The sequence below is a fragment of the Geotrypetes seraphini genome, chromosome 9 (assembly GCF_902459505.1).
Source record: "Geotrypetes seraphini chromosome 9, aGeoSer1.1, whole genome shotgun sequence".
NCBI lineage: Eukaryota > Metazoa > Chordata > Amphibia > Gymnophiona > Dermophiidae > Geotrypetes > Geotrypetes seraphini.
The window spans coordinates 122484290-122510853 of NC_047092.1; the positions used below are offsets into that span (position 1 = coordinate 122484290).

General features: G+C 44.7%; 1 protein-coding gene across 2 annotated transcripts in view; it reads left to right on the plus strand.

Annotated features, from left to right (window-relative positions):
• USP40 (ubiquitin specific peptidase 40) overlaps positions 1 to 26564 on the plus strand; it is a 179643-nt gene that overhangs the window by 34945 nt on the left and 118134 nt on the right. For both annotated transcript variants that reach the window (XM_033957628.1, XM_033957627.1), the window contains exons 2-5: positions 6006 to 6083; positions 15699 to 15764; positions 18635 to 18721; positions 22398 to 22853. In XM_033957628.1, coding sequence (XP_033813519.1) covers positions 6023 to 6083; positions 15699 to 15764; positions 18635 to 18721; positions 22398 to 22853 — 670 coding nt within the window. In that variant the 5' untranslated portion in view covers positions 6006 to 6022. The remainder of the gene's footprint in view (positions 1 to 6005; positions 6084 to 15698; positions 15765 to 18634; positions 18722 to 22397; positions 22854 to 26564) is intronic.

Sequence of the window (26564 nt, forward strand, 5' to 3'; positions counted from 1 at the left end):
GTGTAATGTCTTGAGACATACCCTCTATAGAATTCTGCATTTAGAATGACAAAACAGCTTCCAAATTACCCATTCCAAGAGGGAGACTTGTCCTGATTTTAAACTTACATCTCAAAGCAGTGTAGTATTTGTAACTGACTGCATCGATTTTATTGGTGAAGAACATTTGTTATTAAAAATATTTAGATCATTTCCACCGTATTTTTGTTTTTGGTTCACTACTGTCCTCAACAGCCACAGTCCTACAGATTAACACATCCAGAATAGTCATCTGTGTCTCATTTGCTCCCTCTTGTGTCTTCTATGATACACTGCAATAGGACACCCATAATAAAATTAGAATTTAAAGGAGATTTTTGTCATACCTTTTACAAAGCAAGTTACATTTAGGTTGGTTCCTTTCCTAGGGGGCTTATATTCTAAGTTTGTATCTAAATCAACAGAGGGTTAGTCAATTTGTCTAAGCTCACAATTATTCCGCAAACAATTGAAAACCTGGCTTTTCTCTAACATATAACATTTCTTCTCCTGTTTATATTCCCTCTGTTCATATGCTCTTGTAAATCTGTCTCCTCGCTCTTCTTATATTTTTAAGCTTTGTAAACCGTGCTGAGCTCCACTTTCATGGAGATGATGCGATATATAAACTTAAGGCTTAGTTTAGTTTAGTTTAGGATATGAACCATGTTTCACTTGTTGTTAACCCACTACACTAACCAGTGGGCTACTCCTCCATTCTTAAGGAGCTCTCAGATAAAGTCAGGTAATCTTTTGGACAGTCTGTGTCAAAAATTATAAATTCTGTCTACAATATTTTGCAAATCTGCAAACTACTGCATTTTTTTTTTTTTTTTGTTTCCCATAATATGCATAATAAAGTGCAATATAGAAAGCATTATTCAAAATAAGATATCATAAGGCAGTAGAGCATACTGTTGGCCCAGCCTACTCCTTGAATGTCTTCACTCTTGAAGTTAGATAGTATAGTAGCGCTAGATAATTTATCAATGTTTTATAAATTCTTTCTTAGTCCAGTTTTTTTACCACAGTACATCTTAGGAATTCAGGTATCCACCCTTATCAATAGATACAGGTGATGGGATTCTTCATGATTCCAAGTACTATTTCCCAACTATTTACTTATTTCAATTATTTTATATAAATAATACACTTAGCTTATTCAAAGTCCATTCCCCTTCCCGACGCATTTCGCCAAACTTTCTCAAGGTCAGGGGAACTGAAACATAAAGGTTAACAAAAGAGGGGGTTACTCTACAGGCATTAAAATCCCACTATTATTCTACTACTCTAATGCTACCTTATCTTTTTCATATGCTTAATATTTTATATTTTATCTGGACTTACAGCTTCTCCTAATATTCTAATACTCTAATACTACCTTATCTTTTTTTATACACTTTATATTTTTTATTTTACCTGGACATTACAGCATAGCTTCTCCTAGTATAACCAGCCATTCAAAAATGGCCACGACCTTCTAAACCAGCACTAAAATACCCTCCCCAATTATGACATCATAGCATCACATGATCTACTGAGGAGGCCTGATCAACTATCAACTTGGGCCATCCAGTCCGTAGTTTTATTCAAACCCTCCGGAGCCATAGCTTGGAGCTCAAACATCCATCTCAGTTTCCTAAGATTCAAGGTTTGTTCAATATTGCCTCCCCCCCCCCTATCTGTATAGCATTTAAGACCATCCATTTCAAATCTATTAACTTGTGTCAGCACAGTTTCCAATGGTGAACCAGAGGAGACCTTTCATTTTGGGTCTCATTTTTATCGTGCGAGTTGTACGTCCGAGATATAGCTTGGAACAAGGACATTGTATCAAGTATATAACATGATGAGAATTACAGTTAGTAAAATGCCTAGTTTGATATGTTTTACCCGTAATCGGATGATTCCATATTTCACCCGCTAGAGTGTATGTACACCATTGGCATTGTCCACAGGGCAGATGAATTCCCTTGATGTGAGTTTTTGGTTCCCTCAGAATACTGTGATTTATACTTTCACCAATGCTCTTACCTCGCTTGTAAGAACATATGTGCTTGTCACTTATAGTTGGAATCGCTAATTTTACAATGTGCCAGTGTTTCAACACAATCTGTGAAATTGCTTGAGCGTGAATAGAATATTGTTGAACAAAAGCGATAGATTCTTGAGTAGTATTATCATGTGAATCATATAGTAACAATAGTTCGCGCTGAGCATACTTCGCACGCTTGTTTGCTCACTGAACAGCATCCCGGGAGTAACCTCTTTGATGGAATCGTCTTTTCATATCCTTGGCTTGAAGCCGGAACTCTTCCTTTGAGTGACATATCCTCTCAAGTGGAGAAATTGATTTATTGGTAAACTACGCTTTAGCCCAATAGGGTGGAAATATGAAACCGAAGGAAACTGTTTCTATCAGTAGATTTTCTATATAGAGTTGTTAGCAGTCTACCTTCCGCTTTTATGATCTTAATATCCAAAAATGCAATTTCATGATATGAGTGGTAACTGTGAATTGTATATTCGCATCAATTTGGTTTAATCGCTCCACAAAACCCTGTTGTTCCTCCATAATGGCTGACCATATACAGAAAATATCATTTAAGAACCTTTTCCAAATCACCACATGGTTAAATTCATTCATTTTATATATGTGATCTTCTTCAATCCTAGCCATAAATAAAGTGGCTAGTGATGGTGCGAGGGACGCACCCATTGCTATCCCATGGGTTTGAAGAAAAAATTGATTAAAGAACAAAAAATAACTTTTTGTGAGCACTAACTGCTAGTTCATTCGAAAAGTCTTCAGTAATGTTGGATCTAAAAGTTTGTTTTTGAAAGATACTCTGAAGTAGATTCAGAGCTTGATCTACCGGTATCATTGTGTATAGTGCAGTTACATCTAAAGTAACTAATATCCAATGAGGTTCTATTTCCTGGATCTTGGACAGCATTCTCAGCTTATGCATGGTATCTTTTGCTAACCTTTATGTTTCAGTTCCCCCGACCTTGAGAAAGTTCGGCGAAATGCGTCAGGAAGGGGAATGGACTTTGAATAAGCTAAGTCTATTATTTATATATTTATATAAAATAATTGAAATAAATAAATAGTTGGGAAATAGTACTTAGAATCATGAAGAATCCCACCACCTGTATCTATTGATAAGGGTGGATATCTGAATTCCTAAGATGTACTGTTGTAAAGAAACTGGACTAAGAAAGAATTTATAAAACATTGATATATTATCTAGTGCTACTATACTATCTAAGTTGGAGTGAACTGTTTTGGGGTAAAGAGTGAGATTCACTCTTGAAGACCAACCATCCATTCACTCGGCCCCTCCCCCCATACATCATACACTATTATCCTCAGTTCTTTTTATGAGAGTTAATATATTTGACAGTTATGTAAGTGAGCTTATATTATTTGGTGCAGTAAGTTTGTAATTTGTATGTGATTTTTGTATTGCATATTCTAGTGCAATAGGTGTGTCATTCTGGACAGTAGGGTAGTCTTCCCGTGTTCATGAGACATGCAGAAGGTTGTGTAACCTATGGTGCAGGAGGGTCAACATGTTCACTCAGCCTAAGTAGATTCCTTGCTTGCTCAGGTAACCAAGCACACATCCCTGCAAAGTGAGGGAGGCGTAGTATTAAAGGATATGCAGGATTGCAGAGTGGATGTAGTCCTGAAAAGGCAGTTTGAAACTTTGGTCTTAGGGATCAAAACAGCTGCAGCAGTCTGTGTGGCATGTGCTTGTCATACCAAGATGTGTGGGCTCACCCTGGCAGAGGACAAGCCTTTGCCCCAGTATATGCTAGCAGGGGTAGATTATGTAATAATAATTTTATTCTTATATACTGCCAAAGCCGTAATAGTTTGAGGCGGTTTAGGGACAGATGTAGGAACAGATGTTTAGAAAGTCTGGATAATTTGATGGCCAGCGAGGGAGATCACCAGCCAGACAGCAAACTAGGAACCATTAGAGGTTCTGGATGGTCTAATTTTCATAATTCCAGGCACTTTCGAAAGTACTCAGAAGTAGTGCTGCCCGATTCAGGAAAAAATTTTCAATTCAATTTGACCTATTGAATTTATTTTTCGATTCGATTCACTTTTCTTGCACAATCAGGCAATTTTTCTAAAACTTCCTGGCAGGTTAATTTTTGTAGCTTCTTCACCAATCCCACCCCCCTTTGCACTCTCCAATCCCATGCTGGTTCTGTGGTATAAACAAAACAAAAAAGACTTTTCCTCTCTCTGTTAGTCCCTAGCTCATACTCGCTAACACCAGCTCTGGCAGGATACACATTTCAAATCTGACATATTGTAATCACAAAATAGAAAATAAATTTATTTTTTCTACCTTTTGTTGTCTGGTCATCTTATTAGTCAAATCATGTTGGTCCTAGGCTCTGGTTTCTGTTTGTCTATTGTTAACTTGCTCACCAGGGTCTCCTGCCCATTTAATGTTTTCTTCTTTCCCCGTTCTCACCATTCATCTTTCATCTCTGTACCTTCCCTTCCACTGCCCTAGCCAACATTTTTGTTTCTTTCCCACTGTATACTATCTCTCGCTCTCTCGCTCTTCCTGCCTTGTGCCTTGGGTCATGCTTCTCTATTCTCCTCCATGGTGCACCTCTACCTTCCTCCCCTCCGTTATGTGCAATTTCATCCACTTCCCTCACCATGCATGTCTCCCTCTCTTCCCCGTGTGCCACCATCTTTCCTTCCTCTCACCCTCCCCTCCCCCATGCCACCAACTTTCCTTTCACTTACCTCTTTCTTCCCCCTGTGCCACCAGCTTTCCTTCCTGAAGTTCCTTTCACTCCTTCCCTTTCCCTGCATCACCAGCTTTCCTTCCTGAAGTTCCTTTCATTCCTTCCCTCCCCCTGCATCACCAGCTTTCCTTCCTCTTACCTCTTCCCTCTTCCAGGTCTCCTTCCTGAAGTTCCAGCTTTCCTTCCTGAAGTTCATTTCACCCCTTCCCTCCCCCTGTGCCACCAACTTTCCTGCTTCCTCTACTCCCCTGTATTCCAAGGTTTTGTTTCGGGTCACGGTATCAGCAGTGACTCTCACATGCTGCCTGCCACTAACTTGGAAGTCTCCCCTTTGCCGCAGACAGACTTCCTGGTCAGTGGCAGGTAGCATGTGGAAATTTCTGCTTATACCATGACACGGTGAAATTCAATGCTGACACGGACGGTGTTTTGAGATTTTGTGCGGGAAAAGGGATTTCCATTTCACCCTCTCATCCCCCTGTGCAGCACTTCCAGATTGACCCCCACCCCCACCCCCACCCCCGTGAGATCTCATCTTTTGTGCCTCCTAAAGCAGCAGCAGCGGTGAACAAGCTGAGTGATGTCGTCAGTGACACGGCAGAGGTTAATGCCCCAGTGGGCAGGCCAGGAGCAGCCTGTTCACCGCTGCTGCTGCTGCTGCTGCTTTAGGAGATCAGGAGGAGACTCAAGATTCACTGAATCGGTGAGTCTTTTTTTTTTTTTTTAAGGAAACAAATTGATTTGAATCAATTCACCTAATCTCTCCTGCTGCAATTGTGATTTTCCCTCCTCCCCCCCCCCCCCGAATGGCCCCAAACCGGCAGGAGGGATCCGGCCTTTGGCACCTGGGCCAATCAGGTCCTAGGCCCCTCCCTGGTGCATCCCACAATGCACCCGGAAGGGGCAGGTGGGACTAGGCTGGCCAACGTTAATGTTAGTGGGCAGGTTTGGGGTGGGGGGTTGTTCGGGGAGGGTCGGGGGGAGCCACTTGGCAAAAGCCCACAATGCCTTTAAATCCCTATGGGCTTCGTGGGCAGTTACTACAGTGGCCTATGCTTTTGGGCTTTGTAAAAGAGAGGGTTAATTAGGAGCATAATGAAATATAAAATTACTATCTGGTGTAAATTTTTCTGCTTGTTACTAAATTTTCTATAGAAGTAAAATTACAATAATTTAATGCAGTTTTTATTGTTTTATCCCAGCCTAGGTTGAGGTGATTATGAGACGATTTCAACAATTCCTAATCAAATATTGTTGTTGTTGCTGCTGCTGCTCTCAGAGTAAGTGATAGGTCCTGGGCAACTTCTTTCCTTTCATATATATATAACAATATTTCAATGAAAGCCTGACTTGCCACTATTGCTGAATAATATTGAAAGTTGTAATGATCACTATAAGGATCCTAAGAAAACCTCGTGAATAACATAATTCGATCAAGGTTTCATTTTTCAGCGATCCTCATTGGTACTACCATTTTTCTTAACATCTCATATCCATTTGCTTCTTTCTACTTAATATACTTTAATATATACATGTTATTGATGTAATGCCGCCTAGATGTAGGCAGTTGATAAATTTTTTTTAATAAATAAATTTTATTAAATCTTTAAATGAACTGAGCTTTTACTGCAGCAAATAGACCCCTCGCAACATGTTTTGAGTCCTTCCTCAGGGTCGGGGTGTTATTTAAGGTAGGTATGCTTTGCAAAACGTAACTGAGCTGTCAAGAGTTTCACAAGCTGTTCTGTTCTTCACAGCATACCTACCTTAAATAACACCCCGACCCTGAGGAAGGACTCAAAACGCATTGGGAGGGGTCTATTTGCTGCAGTAATTTCATTTAAAGATTTAATAAAATATTAAAGTATACTGTATTAAGTAGAAAGAAGCAAATGGATATACCCAGAGGATGCCATGCAGGAAGATTGCAGGGAAGACTCATCAGATCATAGGCAAGATAGAAATCCTGACAGATCGAAAAGGACACAAGAGGGAAGGGAATATAAGAAAGTAACAAGCCGCAAACTCAAGTGTATGTACATAAATGCAAGGAGCCTAAAAAATAAGATGGGTGAATTTGAAGCTATGGCACAAAAAGATAACCTTGACATCATCGGCATCACAGAAACATGGTGGAACGAGGAAAACGTCTGGGACACTGTGCTACCGAGAAACAAGCTATACCGCAGAGACAGAGTAGAACAAAAAGGTTGGGGTATTGCCCTACACATCAAAGAGGGAATCGAGTCTTCCGGTGTGAACACACCGGAAATGAAAAATAAGGTAGAGTCTCTATGGGCCAGCATACCTGGAACAAATGGAACGTCATCTACTACCGACCCCCCCAGGGCAGTCCGAAGAAACTAATGGAGAAATGACGGACAAGATTAAATGCAACTGCAATGGAAGCAATGCAGTTATCATGGGCGACTTCAATTATCCGGGGATAGATTGAAACCTGGGCACCTCCGGCTGTGCTAGAGAGACCAAGTTCTGGAAACTGTAGGCGATTGCTTCCTGGAACAACTTGTAAAGGAAAATACAAGAGGAAACGCAATTCTGGACCTAATTCTAAATGGACTGTGAGGGCCGGCACAAGATATAGAAGTAGAAGGGATGCTGGGAAGCAGTGAACACAATATGATCCACTTCAACCTTGGCACAGGGGCAAAACATCAATCCAGAATGACAGCCATGGCACTGAACTTTCGAAAAGGGAATTATGAAGGGATGAGAATCATGGTTGGGAGGAAGATTAAGAAGAGGATAAGCACTGTAAAAATGCATGGTCCCTTTTTAAGGACACTGTCACCGAGGCACAAAATCTATATATACCGCTTATCAATAAGGGATCCAAGAGGAAAAGAACAAGGAACCGGCGTGGCTCACTGTAGAGGTGAAGGAAGTGATCAGAGACAAGAAGACTTCGTTTAAGGAATGGAAAAGGTCAAAAACAGATGAAAACTGGAATAAGCACAAGCAACTTCAACGCAGGTGCCATAAGGCGGTAAAAGGGGCCAAAAGAGACTAAGAGGAAAAAGTAGCCAAGGAGGTGAAAAACTTCAAGCCGTTCTTTCGATATATTAAGGGGAAATGACCTGTGAAGGAAGTAGTGGGACCGTTGGATGACCGTGGAATGAAGGGAGTGCTAAAGCAGAACAAAGCAATCACCGACAAATTGAACACATTTTTTGCATTTGTATTTACTAAAGAGGATATACACAACATACCGGAACCCATCAGGCTATATGCTGGAAACGAAGATGGGAAACTGACAGGGTTGACGGTCAGTCTAGAAGTTTGCAGGCAGATTGATAGGCTTAAAATTGATAAATCCCCAGGACCAGATGGCATCTATCCAAGGGTCATCAAGGAACTGAAAGGGACTACAGCTGAACTGCTTCAACTAATAGCCAATCTGTCGATCAAAACGGGAAAGATTCCAGAAGACTGGAAGGTGGCGAATGTTATGCCGATCTTCAAAAAAGGTTCAAGGGGAGATCCGGGAAACTACAGACCGGTGAGTCTGACCTCGGTACCGGGAAAGATGGTAGAGGTGCTGATAAAGGACCTCATCATTGATCACCTTGACGGAAACAGTCTGAAGAGGACCAGCCAGCACTGTTTCAGCAAAGGTAGATCTTGTTTGATGAACTTACTGTACTTCTTCAAGGGAGTAAATAGGCAGATAGACAAGGGTGACCTGGTCAACATTATATATCTGGATTTTCAGAAGGCGTTCGACAAGGTTCTGCATGAACGGACTACTTCAGAAAATTGCGAGCCATGGAATTAAGTGTGAAATACTCGCATGGATTAAAAACTAGCTAGAGCATAGGAAACAGAGAGTGGGGTAAATGGACAATACTCGGACTGGAAGAGCATCACTAGTGGGGTGTCGCAGGGCTTGGTGCTTGGACCCCTGCTCTTCAACATCTTTATTAATGATCTGGACATTGGTACGATGCAGTGGCATACTTAACATGTGACACCCGGGGCCCATCATTTTTTGGCACCCCCCACATCTGTACGAAAAACATGATTTTTAGTAACAAGCCACACGTCACATATGAGTACCTAGGAAAAGGCAGCATCTTGCATACTGCAGTGAGAAGTACAACAGCAATACACCCATTGTAAAACTAAACAAGCCAGACTAATACAGATCAATCCTGCAGTCAATCCTAACAGAAAGCCATGCCTTTCGAATACACAGAACACAAAACACCTTCGCCTAGTATGGAATAAGTAATCACAAACTTATCCCTCCCCCTTTTACAAAACTGTAGTGTGGATTTTTAGTGTGGTAACAGCTCTGACGCTCATAGAATTCTGAGCATCAGAGCTGCTACCACCACGGCTGGCGCTAAAAAACGCTCCACAGTTTTGTAAAAGGGGGGATAAAATAGAAATACAGTGGTACCTTGGATTAGGAGCATAATCCGTTCCAGGAGCATGCTCGTAATCCAAAATGCTCGTTTACCAAAACAAAGTTCCCCATTGGGGATAATGGAAACTCAGATGATTCGTTCTAGAACCTGGGGTCTATACTTGTCGGGTGCTGCAGTGCCATCTTCTCTGTCTGCCTCCTCCGTGGGTCATCTGAAGAAGAACCCCACAGTGCCGCTTCTGGGAGGGGGTTGCCAGCCGCCGGAGAACCTCAAAGTGCCACTTTGGGGGGATGCCAGCCGCCGGCCAGCCCTCCACGTCGGATGCCCCTCGCATGCTAGAGAACGCCCACGCAGCTGAGCGCCGCCCCACCTGCACGACACGCACAACGCCGATGATTGACGCTGTGTGCGTCACACGCAACATGCAGGCGGGACAGCACCCGGCCGCGCAGGCCCAGACAGAGGTCCTGCAACCTGCGGAAGGCACCCGATGTAGAAGGCTGGCCGGAAGACGGAAGAGGAATCTCCTGTAAGTGCTCGTTGATCGGGGCAGTGCTCGGTTTGCGAGTCAAAAATTTGCTGAGTGTTTTGCTCGTCTAGCAAAACACTCGCAAACCGGGTTACTCGCAAACCGTGGTACCACTGTACATAGACAAAGGTTAAATTGAACCAGCAAGAAGCTAGACTCTGCGTACAATGCAATACCACAAAACAGTGACACATGTCTCCTAAAGCAATAAATAAATAGAAAATTTTTGTTCTACCTTTGTCTTCTCTGGTTTCTGCTTTCCTCATCTTCTTGTTACTCTCTTCCTTCCATCCACTGTCTGCCATTTCTCTGCCCCTATATGGCATCTTCTCTCCTTCTATGTCCCTTCCAGAAACTGTATGCCTCCCCCGTCCATCTCTCCTTTCACCCCAACGGTCTGATATTTGTCTCCTCTCCTTCCCCCCTGCTCTGGCATCTCTCTCTCTGCTCCCTTCCTCCTGTTCTTCCCTGGTCTTCCTTCTCAATTTATTTTCTGCCTTTGTCTAAATTCTTTTTTACTATTCAGTCCTCAATTTCCCTCTTGCCACCTCTTTCCCTCACTCCTTCCAGTAACTAACTCTATCCTCTTCCCTCAATCCTGCATGTGCCCTTTTTTTCTTTCTCCTCCCCACTTCCTTCCAGCATCTGCTCCCCCTTTTCCCTCACACTTCCATTCAGCAGCTGTCCTTCCTCTCCCCCACACTTCCATTCAGTGTCTGTTTCCCTCTCTCTACCCCTTCCATCTACTGTTCACCCTCTATCTCGCCCCTTCCATTCACTGCCCTCTGTGCTCTTTCTATCCAGTGTGCACCCTCTCTCTCTTTCTCTCTCTCTCTCTCTTCCATATGGCATCTTCCCTCTTTCTATGCTCCTTCCATAAACTATCTATCCCGTGCCTCTTCTCTCCTTTGTACATGGTTGATTTCAACTCTGTCTCCTCTCCGTTTTTCTCTCTCTGTCACCACCCCTATGCTCTGGCATCTCTCTCTTCTCCTTTCTTTCCTTCCCACCTCGCAGTCTGGCATCATCCCTTCCCTGATTCCCGGCATCTCTCTCCTTTCCTTTTCTTCCATCTCTCCCTCCCCCTCCATGCTCTGACATCTCCTCCTTCCTTTCCCCCTTCCTTTTCCTTTGATTTGGCATACCTTCCTCCTTTCCTCCATGCCCTGGCGTCTCTTCTTCCCTTTAAGCCCTGGCATCTCCTTTCATTCCCTCCAGTTGGGAAGAGAAACGCTCTCCCAAATTCTCTCCCCCTCTGCTCCCTTTCCTCCTTCTGTCACCCAAGGCCTGGTGTCCTGAACTTCTTCAGGCAGCAGCAGCATTCACAATTCACTGCTGTTGCTGGCTTCAGGCCTTCCTCTCTGTCGGGTCCTGTCTTCATGAAAACAGGAAGTAGGCAGGACCCGACAGAGAGGAAGGCCTGAAGCCGGCAACAGCAGCAAATTGTAAACGCTGCTGCTGCCCGAAGAAGATAATGGCACCAGGCCTTGGAGCAACTAAGGCAGACCGCTTCTCTCCCCTCCCAGCCGAACTCCCGCTGACCCTCCTATCTCTCCCCCCCCAAGTGAACCTTTCTGACCCTCCCAGCGAGAGCAGCAAACCTCCCTCCAATAGCGTCGGCTGCTTCACGGCTTTCTTCTGCTGGTGCAGCGTCGCTGATGACGTCATCAGTGATGCGGCAGAGGGAGGAGAAAGCCGCGAAGCAGCCGACGCTACTGGAGGTTAGGTTTGCTGCTCTCGCTGGGAGGGTGGAAGTGCAATAGGGGCCGGGCTGCACCCGGGGCGGACCGCCCCCCCTTGGTACGCCACTGGTACGACGAGTGAGGTGATTAAATTTGCGGACAATATAAAGAGTGAAGACACAGGGGGATTGCGAAGATCTGCAACATGACATAATCAAGCTTGAGAAATGGGCTGCGACATGGCAAATGAGGTTCAATGTGGATAAGTGTAAAGTGATGCATGTCGGTAACAAAAATCTCATGCACGAATACATGATGTCCGGGGCAGTACTCAGAGAGACCTCCCAGGAAAGAGACTTGGGAGTACTGATCGACAAGTCTATGAAGCCGTCCACGCAATGCGCGGCGGCAGCAAAAAGGGTGAACAGAATGCTAGGAATGATTAAGAAGGGGATCACAAACGGATCAGAGAAGGTTATCATGCTGCTGTACAGGGTCATGTTACACCCCCAACTGGAATATTGCGTCCAGCACATGAAAGACACAGTACTACTTAAAAGGATCCAGAGAAGAGTGACTAAAATGGTTAAGGGGCTGGAGGAGTTGCCGTACAGTGAGAGATTAGAGAATCTGGGTCTCTTCTCCCTTGAAAGGAGGAGACTGAGAGGGGACATAATCGAAACCTTCAAGATAATGAAGGGAATAGACTTAGTAGATAAAGACAGGTTGTTCACCCTCTCCAAGGTAGAGAGAACAAGAGTGCACTCTCTAAAGTTAAAAGGGGATAGATTCTGTACAAATGTAAGGAAGTTCTTCTTCACCCAGAGAGTGGTAGAAAACCGGAACGCTCTTCTGGAGTCTGTCATAGGGGAAAACACTCTTCAGAGATTCAAGACAAAGTTAGACAAGTGTCTGCTGAACCAGAATGTACGCAGGTAAGGCTAGTCTCAGTTAGAGCACTGGTTTTTGACCTAAGGGCCGCCGTGTGAGCAGACTGCTGGGCACAATGGACCACTGGTCTGACCCAGCAGTAGCAATTCTTATGTTCTTATGTTTCAGGGGGTGGGGAGTCATGTGTTCAGGGAGGTGCCGGCAAGAGAGAATGGGCATCCCTTCTGTCAGGGATATTGGGGAGGAGGATGCCAGCAGGAGGAAGTGAGCATCCCTCCTGCCAGGGATGTTGTGGGGAGTTCTGGCAGGAGGAAGTGGGCATCCTTCCTGCCTGGGATTGTTTCAGGGTTTGCGGCAGGAGGGATTGGGTAAGTCTCGCATCAATAGTGTGTAAACTTAAGGAAACATGATTAAACACAAATTAGATAGAATTCTGAACGACGAGAGGCTGAGGGATCCTCACCAGCATGGATTTACAAAGGGAAGGTCCTGCCAATCCAATCTAATCAAAGAACTGTCTTCTCATTCAAATTGGTAACCAAACTTCAGGATTGCAACCGTCACGTTTGAAAGTCACTCAGAGGTATAGAGTTCTTCAAGAAGAGAGTTGTGCCCTCTAGTGATGAACCAAAGTATATTTTTCAGTCGTTGCAACTTTATTAGTTCTGGTTACGCTCCAAGTTTGATTACAAAAGTAAATAAATAAATAAATGTCTTTACAGTCTTTCAAACACTTGTATGAAAATACTTTGTTTTTTCTTATCTTTACAAATCTTTTCAAATGAACATCGCTCTGTGAGAAAATTGAGAGCAGTTTGATAATTCAGTTTATAACCTTTATAAACTGAATTATCAAACTGCTCTCAATTTTCTCACAGAGCGATGTTCAATTGAAAAGATTTGTAAAGATAAGAAAAAACAAAGTATTTTCATACAAGTGTTTGAAAAACTGTAAAGACATTTATTTATTTATTTATTTATTTACTTTTGTAATCAAACTTGGAGCGTAACCAGAACTAATAAAGTTGCAACGACTGAAAAATATACTTTGGTTCATCACTAGAGGGTGCAACTCTCTTCTTGAAGAACTCTATACCTCTGAGTGACTTTCAAACATGACGGTTGCAATCCTGAAGTTTGGTTACCAATTTGAATGAGAAGACAGTTCTTTTATTTGAACTCTAATATTTTTCTGACTTCCACTAATATTTAACTATTAGTACCCCAGTGACATTATAAAGAAATCCAATCTAATCGGCTTCTTTGATTGGGTAACAATAAAGCTAGATATGGGAGAGTCCCTGGATGTCGTGTATTTGGACTTCAGGAAGGTTTTTGATAGTGTTCCACACCGTAGGTTATTGAACAAGATGAGTTTGTTGGGACTTGGAGAAACATTCTCTGCATGGGTTAGAGACTGGCTCAGTGGCAGACTTCAGAGGGTGGTGGTAAATGGTACTCCCTCCGAAGCGTCGGAAGTGATCAGTGGAGTGCCACAGGGCTCGGTCCTGGGTCCAATCCTATTTAATATCTTTGTATGGGACCTGCCTCAGGGACTTCGAGGTAAAATTGCATTATTTGCAGATGACGCTAAACTGTGCAACATAGTGGATAAGGGCACCGTGCCCAACACTATGATGCAGGACCTACTTTTACTGGAACAATGGTCCACAATTTGGCAACTCACTTTTAATGCCAAAAAGTGTAAGGTTATGCACCTTGGCAGTGGAAACCCATGCAGAACTTACACTCTGAATGGAGAGACCTTAACAAGAACTGTGGCAGAGCGGGACCTAGGAGTAATCATTAGTGAAGATATGAAGACTGCCAATCAGGTGGAGAAAGCCTCATCCAAGGCTAGACAAATGCTGGGTTGTATCCGAAGAAGTTTTGTCAGCCGAAAGCCTGAAGTTGTAATGCCGTTGTACAGGTCCCTTGTGAAACCTCATCTGGAATATTGTGTTCAATTTTGGAGGCCACATTATCAAAAGGATGTGCTGAGAATGGAGTCGGTTCAGCGAATGGCCTCTAGGATGGTCTCAGGACTCAAGGATCTCCCATATGAAGAACGTCTAAGTAAGTTGCAGCTATACTCTCTCAAGGAACGCAGAGAGAGGGGAGACATGATAGAGACGTTCAAATATGTTACTGGCCGTGTTGAGGTGGAAGAAGCAATCTTTTTTTCCTTACAGGACCTATGGCAACAAAAGGGCATCCGTTAAAAATCAAGGGTGGGAGATTTCTCAGTGACATTAGGAAGTATTTCTTCACCGAAAGGGTAGTTGATCGTTGGAATGATCTTCCACTTCAGGTAGTTGTGGCCAGCAACGTGCTCAATTTTAAGAAAAAATGGGGATAAACATGTGGGTTCACCAAGGAAGTGCTGAGGGGGGAGGGTTTTTCGAGTGGGCAGACTTGTTGGGCCGATGGCCTTTTTCTGCCGTCATATTCTGTGTTTCTGTGACAGTGTTGGAGGGTGGGGGAATGGAGAGAGGGAGTTGGCATCTCTCCTGCTGGCCGACTTGCGGTGGGGTTCACTGCTGCGGCCGCTTAGCTGATCGCAGCAAGGAGATTCCCTTACAGTGACCAGCTCAGCGGTAACGCGATTCTCTAAATGGCACCTGTGACATGGACGCCGGTTAGAAAATCAGGGTGGTTAGGCAGAATTAGGCGGACAGGCAGTATTCTTTGTAGGATGCCCATGTGCGATTCTCAAAAACCACTTAGGCATCTGTAGAGTCCTATATAGAATCAGGCCCTAAGTCTCCACTCTATGCAAAATGATCTCATATTCATGAAAAACAGACAGCTGCAGGACAGGCAGGTTTGCAAAATCCTGCTTTAGATGGAATGTGATTTATGATATTATTGAATGGACAGCAAAGCTGGCTTAACCTATGGACCGGGTGCCAAACGTTCAGGGCCGTGACATCACCAGCCCATGTTAAATTATCCTGAAGTTTGAACATTTCCTTCTTCATCCTCCTCCCTCTTCTGCACTACTGCCCTGTCCCAGCAGGTTGTGGCTTCAAAGGTCAATTGCCAGGAGGGGGGAGGGCCAGCATCAAAAGAGGGAAATGCAACACTTCCCTCCTCCCTCCTCTGACACGACTGCTTGACACTGACACTGGTCTATGAAACCGCATTCTGTTGGGATCAAGCAGTCGCATCAAAGGAGGGAGGAGGGAACTGGCAGGGCATGGTCTGGGGCAGAAAATGGACCAGGAACGGGGCAAGGACCAGGGCACCATAATCTCTCAAGCTGGCACTGCTAAACAGTTTTTGATTATGATATATAGATAGAATCTAATCAGATATGGACAGTGTCTTATTAGTCTAAAGATCTACAGAGCTCAGTTCAAAAGAAAATTGCCTAAAATGTATACTCTACTTTCATACCAGGTCCTCCACTATCCAGGAAAAAAGGCAAAGAGAGCCGAGGACAGAAACAGTTGCTGAATGCAAGAGGTAGGGCAAGAAATGTGTTCCAAAAGGGGAAGAGGAAAATGCTGTATAACCCTATTTCTTGGGATGAGGGTTGGATGCCCCACTCCTCAGAGGTTATCAAAATATTTTAGAAACCCAATTAAAGGGGTTCCAGTGTGCATGGGGGAGAAACATAGGCGGTCACTGTCTTTTGGGGAGAATAAAGAATGGCAGGATGGGGCTAGGGTGAGATAGGCAGGGCTAAGAGGAGGATGGAGCAAATTAAAATCAGTAAATGGACAGTGGATCACTTTTGCAGAGAACCACTCCACTGTGTTACCATGGCGCGGCTGTATCAGTTGTCTCTCCGCTTCCCCCTTACCTCTATTTCTGATAGTAGTCACACTTACCGTATTTTCTCGCATATAACGCGCGCGTTATACGTGGTTTTTACGTACCGCGCATACCCTCGCACGTTATACGCGTGAGCGCATTGTACAAAACTTTTTTTACATAGTTCCCCCCCGACGTCCGATTCACCCCCCACAGGACCGCTCGCACCCCCACCCCGAAGGACTGCTCGCATGCACCCCCACCCCGAAGGACCGCTCGCACGCACTCCCACCTGCACCCGCACCCCCACAGCCTCCCGACCCCCCCCCCATCATGTAGAAGCTCCTACCGGTGTCCTGCTGCTTCCTCTTGGCGGTCCCGACACCCGACACGATCGGGGCAAGAGGGAGCTCAAGCCCTCTTGCCCCAGCCAACCGCGGCACCCCCGACACGATCGGGGCAAGAGGGAGCTCAAGCCCTCTTGACCCCCCGACTCCCCAACACGATCGGGGCAAAAGGGAGCCCAAGCCCTCTTGCCCCGCCGACTCCCCAACTCACCGACAATATCGGGCCAGGAGGGAGCCCAAGTCCTCCTGGCCCTGGCGACCCCCCCCCCCCCCCACGCTAGTTGTTCGGGCCAGGAGGGAGCCCAAACCCTCCTGGCCACGGTGACCCCCTACCCCACCCCGCACTACATTACGGGCAGGAGGGATCCCAGGCCCTCCTGCCCTCGACGCAAACCCCCCTCCCCCCAACGACCGCCCCCCCAAGACCCTCCGACCGCCCCCCCCCAGCCGACCCGAGACCCCCCTGGCCGACCCCCACTACACCCCCACCCCCCTTCCCCGTACCTTTGTTTAGTTGGCCGGACAGACGGGAGTCAAACTCGCCTGTCCGGCAGGCAGGCAACAACGGAATGAGGCCGGATTGGCCCATCCGTCCCAAAGCTCCGCCTACTGGTGGGGCCTAAGACGCCTGGGCCAATCAGAATAGGCCCAGGAGCCTTAGGTCCCACCTGTGGGTGGGGCCTGAGGCACATGGGCCCAACCCGACCATGTGCCCAAGGCCCCACCCCCAGGAGGGACCTAAGGCTCCGGGGCCTATTCTGATTGGCCCAGGCGCCTTAGGCCCCACCAGTAGGCGGAGCTTTGGGATGGATGGGCCAATCCGGCCTCATTCCGTCGTTGGCTGCCTGCCGGACAGGCGGGTTTGGCTCCCGTCTGTCCGGCCAACTACACAAAGGTACGGGAAGGGGGGTGGGGGTGTCGTGGGGGTCCGCCAGGGGGGTCGCGGGTCGGCTGGGGAGGCGGTCGGAGGTTCTTGGGGGGGCGGTCGTTGGGGGGAGGGGGGTTTGCGTCGAGGGCAGGAGGGCCTGGGATCCCTCCTGCCCGTAATGTAGTGCGGGGTGGGGGTAGGGGGTCGCGTGGCCAGGAGGGTTTGGGCTCCCTCCTGGCCCGAACAACTAGCGAGGGGGGGGGGTCGCCAGGGCCAGGAGGACTTGGGCTCCCTCCTGGCCCGATATTGTCGGGGAGTTGGGGAGTCGGCGGGGCAAGAGGGCTTGGGCTCCCTTTTGCTCCGATCGTGTCGGGGAGTCGGGGGGGCAAGAGGGCTTGAGCTCCCTCTTGCCCCGATCGTGTCGGGGGTGCCGCGGTTGGCTGGGGCAAGAGGGCTTGAGCTCCCTCTTGCCCCGATCGTGTCGGGGAGTCGGGACCGCCAAGAGGAAGCAGCAGGACACCGGTAGGAGCTTCTACATGATGGGGGAAGGGAGTCGGGAGCCTGTGGGGGTGCGAGCGGTCCTTCAGGGTGGGGGTGCGGGTGCAGGTGGGAGTGCATGCGAGCGGTCCTTCGGGGTGCGGGTGCGTGCGAGCGGTCCTTCGCGGTGGGGGTTCGAGCGGTCCTGCGGGGGGGGGTGAATCGGACGTCGGGGGGGCATCAGGCTTTCAGGGTGGGGACAGAACTTCAAGGGGGAGAGGAGAGTCGGGGTGGCCAGAGGAGAGTCGGGGAGGGCGAAAGGAGAGTCGGGCAGCGACGGAAGAGTTGGGCAGCATGCGCGGTATACGGGTGTGCGCGGTATATAAAAATTTCTTTACATAGATTTGTGTTTTTCGCACGCTATACCTGTGTGCGTGTTTTACACAGGTGCGCGTTATCTACGTGAAAATACGGTAATACACTTCAGAGAATTATATGCCAAAACAATTTTGAGCCAATTAGGGCCTTCAGCCCCTTCCAATGCATCCTAAGATGCATTGGGAGGGAAGGCCTCGTCATTTGCAGCACACAACCATATAGGTAGGATGGAGTGGGCTTCCCTCCTACTGTTTTCTCATCCAAAGGTACAGGAGGGGGGTCCAGGGATATGGAAGGGGGACCCAAGAATCTTGAGGGGATAGGATGGAGCAGCGATGTCAGGGAATGTCGGGGGAATGTAGGGGATATCGTGGGGATGTCGAGGGAGGTCTGGGGATGTCTGTGGTCTGTGAATGTATAGGGGTTAATAAAAAGCCTATATTTATGAGTTGTAGCACTACAGAGGAATTATGGGATCCCTGCTTTATGGTGTTTGCTTCCTTTGTCAGGAAATCCAGCATCAGCAGAATCAACTATTAGGAGCACAAATCTGGATTCTTATGAAAAGAAATGGAAACGTCAAGCACAATCATCAAGTAGGGAAGAAATTATTAGCACTTTTCTAAGGAGAATTGTTAGAAATAGCCATTTATCATTTCTGAGTTTTTATTTGGGGAGCAATTCCCAACCACTGATTTAGATTCTTTTACAGTCTTTTTTGTGAGAATTTTGAACAGATAATTCATTTTTTCTTGAATTCTATTAAAAATAACCTCTTTACTAAACTTAGGCTGTTAGAGGTGACATTCTATATAAGGCACCTAAAGATAAGCGCCCATTACAGAATCAAAACGCGGACCTCACGGACCTGATGGACCTCTATGACATTTTAGCATTGACGGATCCTAATACTTTTCCCTCCCTATGCTGAGATAGATCCGTCAGCGCTAAATTGCCATCCAGGTCTGTCAGAACCAGAAACTAACTACAAGTGGCCCGGACCTCAGATTTTTAAGGATGTGCAGTTTTGGATCCACGAGGTCCGTGAGGTCCGCGTTTTACCCCTTCCCCTTAGGCACCTACAATGTAGGCCAGGGTTTTAAAAGCCTTCATTCTAGGCGCCTAAGTACTTTAGAGCAGTGGTTCCCAACCATGTTCCGGAGGACCACCAGCCAGTCAGGTTTTCAGGACAGTCCTAATGACTATGCATGGGGCATATTTGCATGCCTATCATCTCCATTATATGCAAAACTCTCTTGTGTATATTCATTAGGGCTATCCCGAAAACACAACAGACTGGTGGTCTTCCAGGACAGGGTTGGGAACCACTGCTTTAGAGAATCATGCCTAATAGCCCTAAGTACTTCTCCACCTCTAAACACACCTACTTTGGAGTTAGGTGCCATAAGATAGGCACCTACCTCCCTATCGCCCAATTAATATTTTTTTTTCTATGAACTTATTAAAGCTCATAATTGAAGCTAATATACCAATTAAACCCCCTCCCTTTTTTTGTTGGTTTTTTTTTTGGTTTTTAGTGCAGGCTGGCGCTGAGTGCTCTGCGCTGCTTCCGATACTCATAGGGCTAGATTCATCAACCTGCCCGATCGAGCCCGATCTGGGCAGGTCCAACGAATTCTGGAAGCTAAAATATGCAGATGGGGGTGATCGGAGGAATGCCCCCATCTGCCAGTATGGATCATTTTTTTGCGATCCCCAAGCATTTGCAGACCATTTGTAGATGGTATGCGCATGCCCGTGGAGACGCAATTTTTTTTTTTTTAAACTTTTTAATTAGTTTTAGCCCTGAAAGCCCATGGTTTTAAAACCACAGGCTCACAGGGCGGGTAAGGGCAGGAGAACCGGAGCGGCGATGCGGCAAGCAGGAAGGAGATTTTCGGGGAAGTCAGGGCAGGAGAACCAGGGCGGTGATGTGGCAAGCAGGCAGGAGAGGGCGGCAAGCAGGGCCAAGAGCAGGGCTTACAGAGTCAGAAAGACGTTTTCAACTGGTCCCTAGTAGTCGCTTCTTCAGTTGATCGTCCAGCCCAATCGGATTGAGAATTTTGTGTTGTGAATCGCGTCCCTGCCTACTTTGCGTACGTTTCTCCTCACTTGCATGCACGGATTCGAAGTGGATCGCAGGAGAAGTTAGTGAATGGGGCCCAAAGGAAATCTAGTTGCAAAGGGGTCGCATACCGATCGGTACACGATTGTTTTGCTTTGTGAATCTAGCCCAAAGAGTTATAAGCGTCGGCAGCCGCGCAGAGCATTCAGCATGCCAGCCTGCGCTAAAAACCGCAATCGCGGTTAGGCACCTATTTGGTACCTATTTTTAGATTCCTTTTATAGAATTTCCCTCTCAGCGTTGGGCGTCATTTGTGTCACTGGGATCTGCACCCAATTTTGTGCATGAAGATTTACACCAACTGAAACTGTGTAAATTTTCATGCCTACATTAGATACTGTAACTAAGGGCTAGATTCACGAACCTGCCCAATCGGGCCCGTCCGGGCAGGTCCAATGAATTTTCGAAGCCTCAATACGCAGATGGGGGCAATCAGAGGAACGCCCCATCTGCCTGCCAGGGTCGTTCGATAGCAATCGCAGCGCATGCACAGACCTTCTGTAGATGGTCTGAGCATGCATGGACCTCCAGGTCCGGCAGAGATTTATTTTTTTAAAAACTTTTGAAGCCCATGGTTTTAACCCACTTAGGGCCAGAGGGTTAAAACCACGGGCAGAGAGGTAAGTGAATCGGGCCGGAGGGAAATTTGCTCATAAAGGGGTCGCAAACCGATCGGTATACAATCGGTTTGCTTTGTGAATCTAGCCCATAGTGCAAATACCAGGAATGCCTCTGATCCACCCATGCCCCTCCCATTTCCACACCCCCATGCGTAAAATTTACTCATTCATCCTGGCACCTAAAGATGCACGTGCTAGCACCAGTAATTGCTTATTAGCACCCAGTTGTCAGCACTAATTGGTTTATTAGTCAGTTAAACAGCACATGCGAATTGGATGTACACCCAAATTTGCATGCACAATTTTAATTGCCATATATTGAATTAAGTGTTAGTGCTTTTATGCAGTAAGTGAGCTTTGCCAGTGGAAAGTGTCTCCTCTCTGATGTATACTGAAGTGCTCATGTGGGCAAGTGGTTGCTATTGTGTGTGCTTGTGCTGGTTGTTCTGTTCATTTTTGTTATTTGTTATAAAATTAAAAAACTGAATTTCAAAAAAATAGATTTCTGTTCTTTAGGGTTAATTTTATGAATGACTTGAGCATATAAAATAGTGTTTTATATACTCAAGTAGGTAGTTAGGGAGGATGAATGCATAAAAGAGTGCTCAGAAAACATAGTACCTTCTCTTACAATATATATAGGATTTACTAGGGGCACACAATGCGCAGGGGTGGGTGGGATTGGCACTTATGAGAGTGTATTCTATAAAATATATCTGTGCCAAAGTCTAGTAGCAATTTATCCAAACGGCACTTAATTTTTATATATAAATGTTCTTATGAGGATCACCAATCAAATTCTCACCAAGATATATATTAAGCGCAATATATATCTCAAACTCCTCACCTCTAATGTATAATCCTAGCTCCTCAGAAGTACCACCTGGGCTCAAAAGCTTACACAGCCTTAGGCTTTATGTACTACCTCCTCACTGGAGCCATTATCAATTTTTACTCACAAACTATTTTTAAATTTTTATTTAACAACCCTTCTAGCATATTTCAAGGGTACTTAGCTTTTAATTGTGGTCTTCTTTTGAGGGAAATAGGAGCCAACATGTTTCACCCACAGAAGGTTTTTTTTCAAGGCTTATCATTCCATATATGTCGGTATAAAGCTTGCTAAGGGATGATAAGCCTTGAGAAAACCTTCTGTGGGTGAAACATGTTGGCTCCTATTTCCCTCAAAAGAAGACCACAATTAAAAGCTAAGTACCCTTGAAATATGCTAGAAGGGTTGTTAAATAAAAATTTGAAAATAGTTTGAGTAAAAATTGATAATGGCTCCAGTGAGGAGGTAGTATGTAAAGTCTAAGGCTGTGAAAGCTTTTGAGCCCAGGTGATACTTCTGAGAAGATTGAGCAGATGACCATGGTCAATATTATCAGTTACCAAAGTTATGAACATCTTAAAGTTTATTTTTCCTGATGGGTCAGTCTTTTTTGGTGTATATAAATGAGTTTCATATAATACCTTTTACGTTGAGAAACACAAATACTGACTTTGGGAACTTATTTCCATTTGCAGAGGAGCAAGCCAAACATAGAGATGTCGGAATTGATCAAAAGCCACAGCGGAAAAATACAACCCAATCTGATGGCTCACGACTTAACGGAGAGAGAAGACATAATGTTACAAAGAGTCCTTCTCAATCATTTGACCCTAGTGAATTTAGGTTTGATGGTTCAGGAAGGCATTCCCAGTTACAACCATTCAAAAAGAGAGGAGGTGGTGGTTCAAAAGGTGGCTCTCTTAAATCCAATACTTCAGGGAAATCATCTGAGACCGATTCTAGCACAATGATTGGCTATAATGCTTCAATACATTCCAAACCACAAAACTCTAGAGAAATGAGAGCAGATGTTCCTGTTACTACCCAGACAAGCAGTGACAATTCACAAAGATGCAACCAGAAATATGGAAGCATAAACATGTCACAACAAGAAATAAAGATGAAAGGCCAAAACATCTTGCCAGATGCAGGTATTCTATATTAATTAGGTCCTTATCTGTGTATACCCTCTCTTGTTACCTCTGGCTGTCTTTCAAACCCCTTCATCTCTTATAGATGATCTCAATAACTTCAGCAACTTTTGCCTCAATCATTTTCTATTTGCTTCACACTTTCAATTACAGGTTTGGTATTTTGACTCTGGGAAAAATAGAAACTGTGGATGAATTATTTTTTCAAATTTTGAATCCCTTAGGCTGCTGAATTCATACAGTTGTCTTGGATCCATATCTACCGTATATACTCTAATATAAACCGAGATTTGGGGGCTAAAAAATGGCCAACTCGGTTTATATTCGGGTCAGTGCTGACCCACCTCCTCCCCTCCCAAACCTGTTACAGGCCTGCGGTAAGACCTGGTGGGCTGGGACAGGAGCAATCCCTCCCATCTCCTGCCACAGCCAACTTTAACAATTTTTATCTTCCTCCCATCCCCTTACCCCCTTTTAATAGGCATAAAAGAGGAGATAAGAGATTTAGAGGGAAGATGGGTTTTGCTAAAATTGAATATTCAAATTATGACTTCCTAATAGCTAATATCTATGGGGCTCATAATCGAAACGGAAATATGTCTAAAATCCAGCCTAAATAGGCACTTGGATGATCAAAAAGACAAGTTGTCCAAGTGCCAATAATCGAAACAGGTTTTAGATGTATCTAAAAACAGCTTAAGCCTTTTCAGTTCTGCTGTATGCCTAGAGCTGAAGGACGTTTTGTCACTCTTCTCTGTACCTTTTCTAATTCCACTATATCTTTTTTTTCAGCTGTGGCAATCAGAATTGTACATAGTATGCAAGATAAGGCCATGTTACAGAGTGGTACAAGGGCATTATAACCATTCTCATCTTTGTTTTCCATTCCTTTCCTGAAAATTTCTAACATTCTATTTGCTTTCTTACCTGCCACTGCATACTGAGCTGAGGGTTTCAACATATCTTCAACAATGACACCTAGATCCTTTTCTTGGGTGGTGACTCCAAATGTGGAACACTACATCACATATCTATAGTTAAGGTTCCTCTTTCCCACATCCATCACTTTATATTTGCTCACATTAAACATCATTTGCCATTTTGATGCCCAAGTCGCCCAAGATCCTCTCGCAACTTAACAACTTTGAACAACTTTGTGTCAGAAAATTTACGCTGACTTTTACTAAACCACATTAGAGGTTTCTACCATGGGCCAACAAGGTAAATGTTCCAGCACTTAGAATTCCTCAGCTTCAGAGCATTTACCTCACCCGCCCACAGTAGATACCGCAGCTTTGTGAAAGGAGCCCTTAATTATTTCACTAGTTATTCCCATCTCTAAATCACTGATAAATATGTTTTAAAAAAGCAGCGATCCTAGCACAGACCCCTGGGGAGCACCACTATTTACCGTTCTCCACTGAAAATATTGACCATTTAACCCTACTCTCTGTTTTCTATTTTTTAACCAATTCTTAATGCATAAAGGACATTACTGCTAGCCCATAGATTTCTAATTTCCTAGAAGTCTTTCAGGAAGTACTTTGTCAAATACCTTTTGAAAATCCAGATACACAATAATAACTGGCTCACCTTTAGCCACATGTTTATTCACCCTTTCCAAAAAAAATTTAGTAGAATTTTGAGACAAGTTTTCCCTCGACTAAATCCATGTTGACCTTGTCTCATTAATCCATGCTTAAGTATATGTTCTGGTTTTTTTGTTTATAATAGTCTCTACCATTTAGCCCAGCACCAACATCAGACTTGCCGGTCTGTAATTTCCTCGATCACTTCTAGAACCCTTTTTAAAAATTGGGGTTGCATTGGCCACTCTTCAGTCTTCAGGTAACACACTAGATTTTAAAGATAAATTACTAATTACTAACAGCTCTGCAAGTTCATTTTTCAATTCTTTTTTTTTTATTTTTATATATTTTATTAACATTTGCTACATCAATAACAAAAATCAGGAAAAGCAGAAAACATTTCAAGGAAACAACTTAAAAGTCAACCTTAAGACTTACGCCAAGTCCACGTTCACAGGGGTCGCTCAACACAGAAAGTTTAAAAAAAAAAATTATATAGGAAACCATATATATAATCCAATATGTCCTTAAACTTCTTCAACAACTACATTAGTATCTGAAACTTTCAGTGAAACCTTATCAATCAAGAAATTCTCCAATTGTGGGGGGGGCGCTGGTGAGCACTGACTGGGATGGCTGCGTGGTGAACGAGCTCCAGCTCTAATTTAATATAAATCGAGAAAAACGTCTGCTTATCGCTTTTTTCGATTCTACCGACAACGAATTTCGATAGATCACAATGTCCACTTCCAAACCGGGAAAGCGTAAAAACGCTGAGCCACCATCGCCACAAAAAAATACAGACGAAAAGTCTGAAGAGCCAACTGTGGCCTCCCTCATGGTGGAACTACACTCGATCCGGGACTTTATCCTGGATATCAAACAGGATATAAATGGCATAAAGTCGGATCTTACTACTCTCAAGGAGGAATTTGCGAATGTTAAGACCAGAACGGACTCCCTTGAATCTAAAATGCAAGTATCTGAAGATTCTATCAAAGTTCTGTTTAAGCAAACCGCCCGTATTACACAGCTAGAGGCAGCCCTGGAAGATGAAAAGAATAGGGCGAAACGCACTAGCTTGCGTTTACTCGGCTTACCCGAAGGGAGGGAAGCATGCGATCTCGCCGAATTTCTAGCAGCGCTGCTACCAGAGCTCCTAAAACTTCCGCCTGAGGTGAAACTTGAGTTTGATACAGCTTACCGAGTTCCTCAGCACGTGGCTCGACCGTCAAAATTTCCCAGACCGATAGTGATCACGCTTTTGCGTCAAGCTCATGTTCAGCTTATACTTCAAAAAGCGAAGCTGCATGCACCGAATATGTTTGAGGGCAATAAACTGATATTTGTGCCTGAACTATCGAAGGAAACAGCCAAGAAACGAAAGTAGCTATTAGCTTATCGTCAGAAGCTGTCGGCCATGGGAGCTAAACATGGCCTCCTGTACCCTGCGAGGCTGCGTGTTACTTTCAATAACAACACGAGAGACTTTACTAACCCTGCGGACCTAGCTGACTATATTGAGAGCATCCAGCCTACTAACATTGATAAAACCTAATTCTGAGGTTTAGTTCTGCGTGCTGCCTGATCTCTCATCATGGTTTGGTATCTGGTTTTGCTCAAATTCTGCTCTGTGAAGAGTATTGCAATGTTTTACATGAGCTACATATATCAATAGCGCTTCACTGAATATGTTGATGTTTTTCTGGCAATGTGTGCCATTATAGCTGTTGCTTGCATTTACCATGCCCCCTGAGTACTGCTCGCTCACCCATGGTATTTTCTCGGCATTGTTGTTCATTTCATGTTTTCTTTCTCACAGCAGTCATACTTTTTCAATCATGCACTTACAATCCAGTAGCATTATCTATAAACCATTCTCTCCACTTCTACCATACTATCATGCAGTCTTTTTCCTTAGTTGTACCATATTACTTTATCAGAGTTTATACAATTATGCTACTTGCTCATAATCAAGTATTCCACTTTTCTACTTTACTAAGGTTTTCAGAGTGTCTCTGGTCTATTGAGAGACTGAGAGTATTGATATTGCTGATTGCTAGTAACATTGGATATACATATTTGTTATGCAATTTCAATTTGATAATTTGCAGATATATAC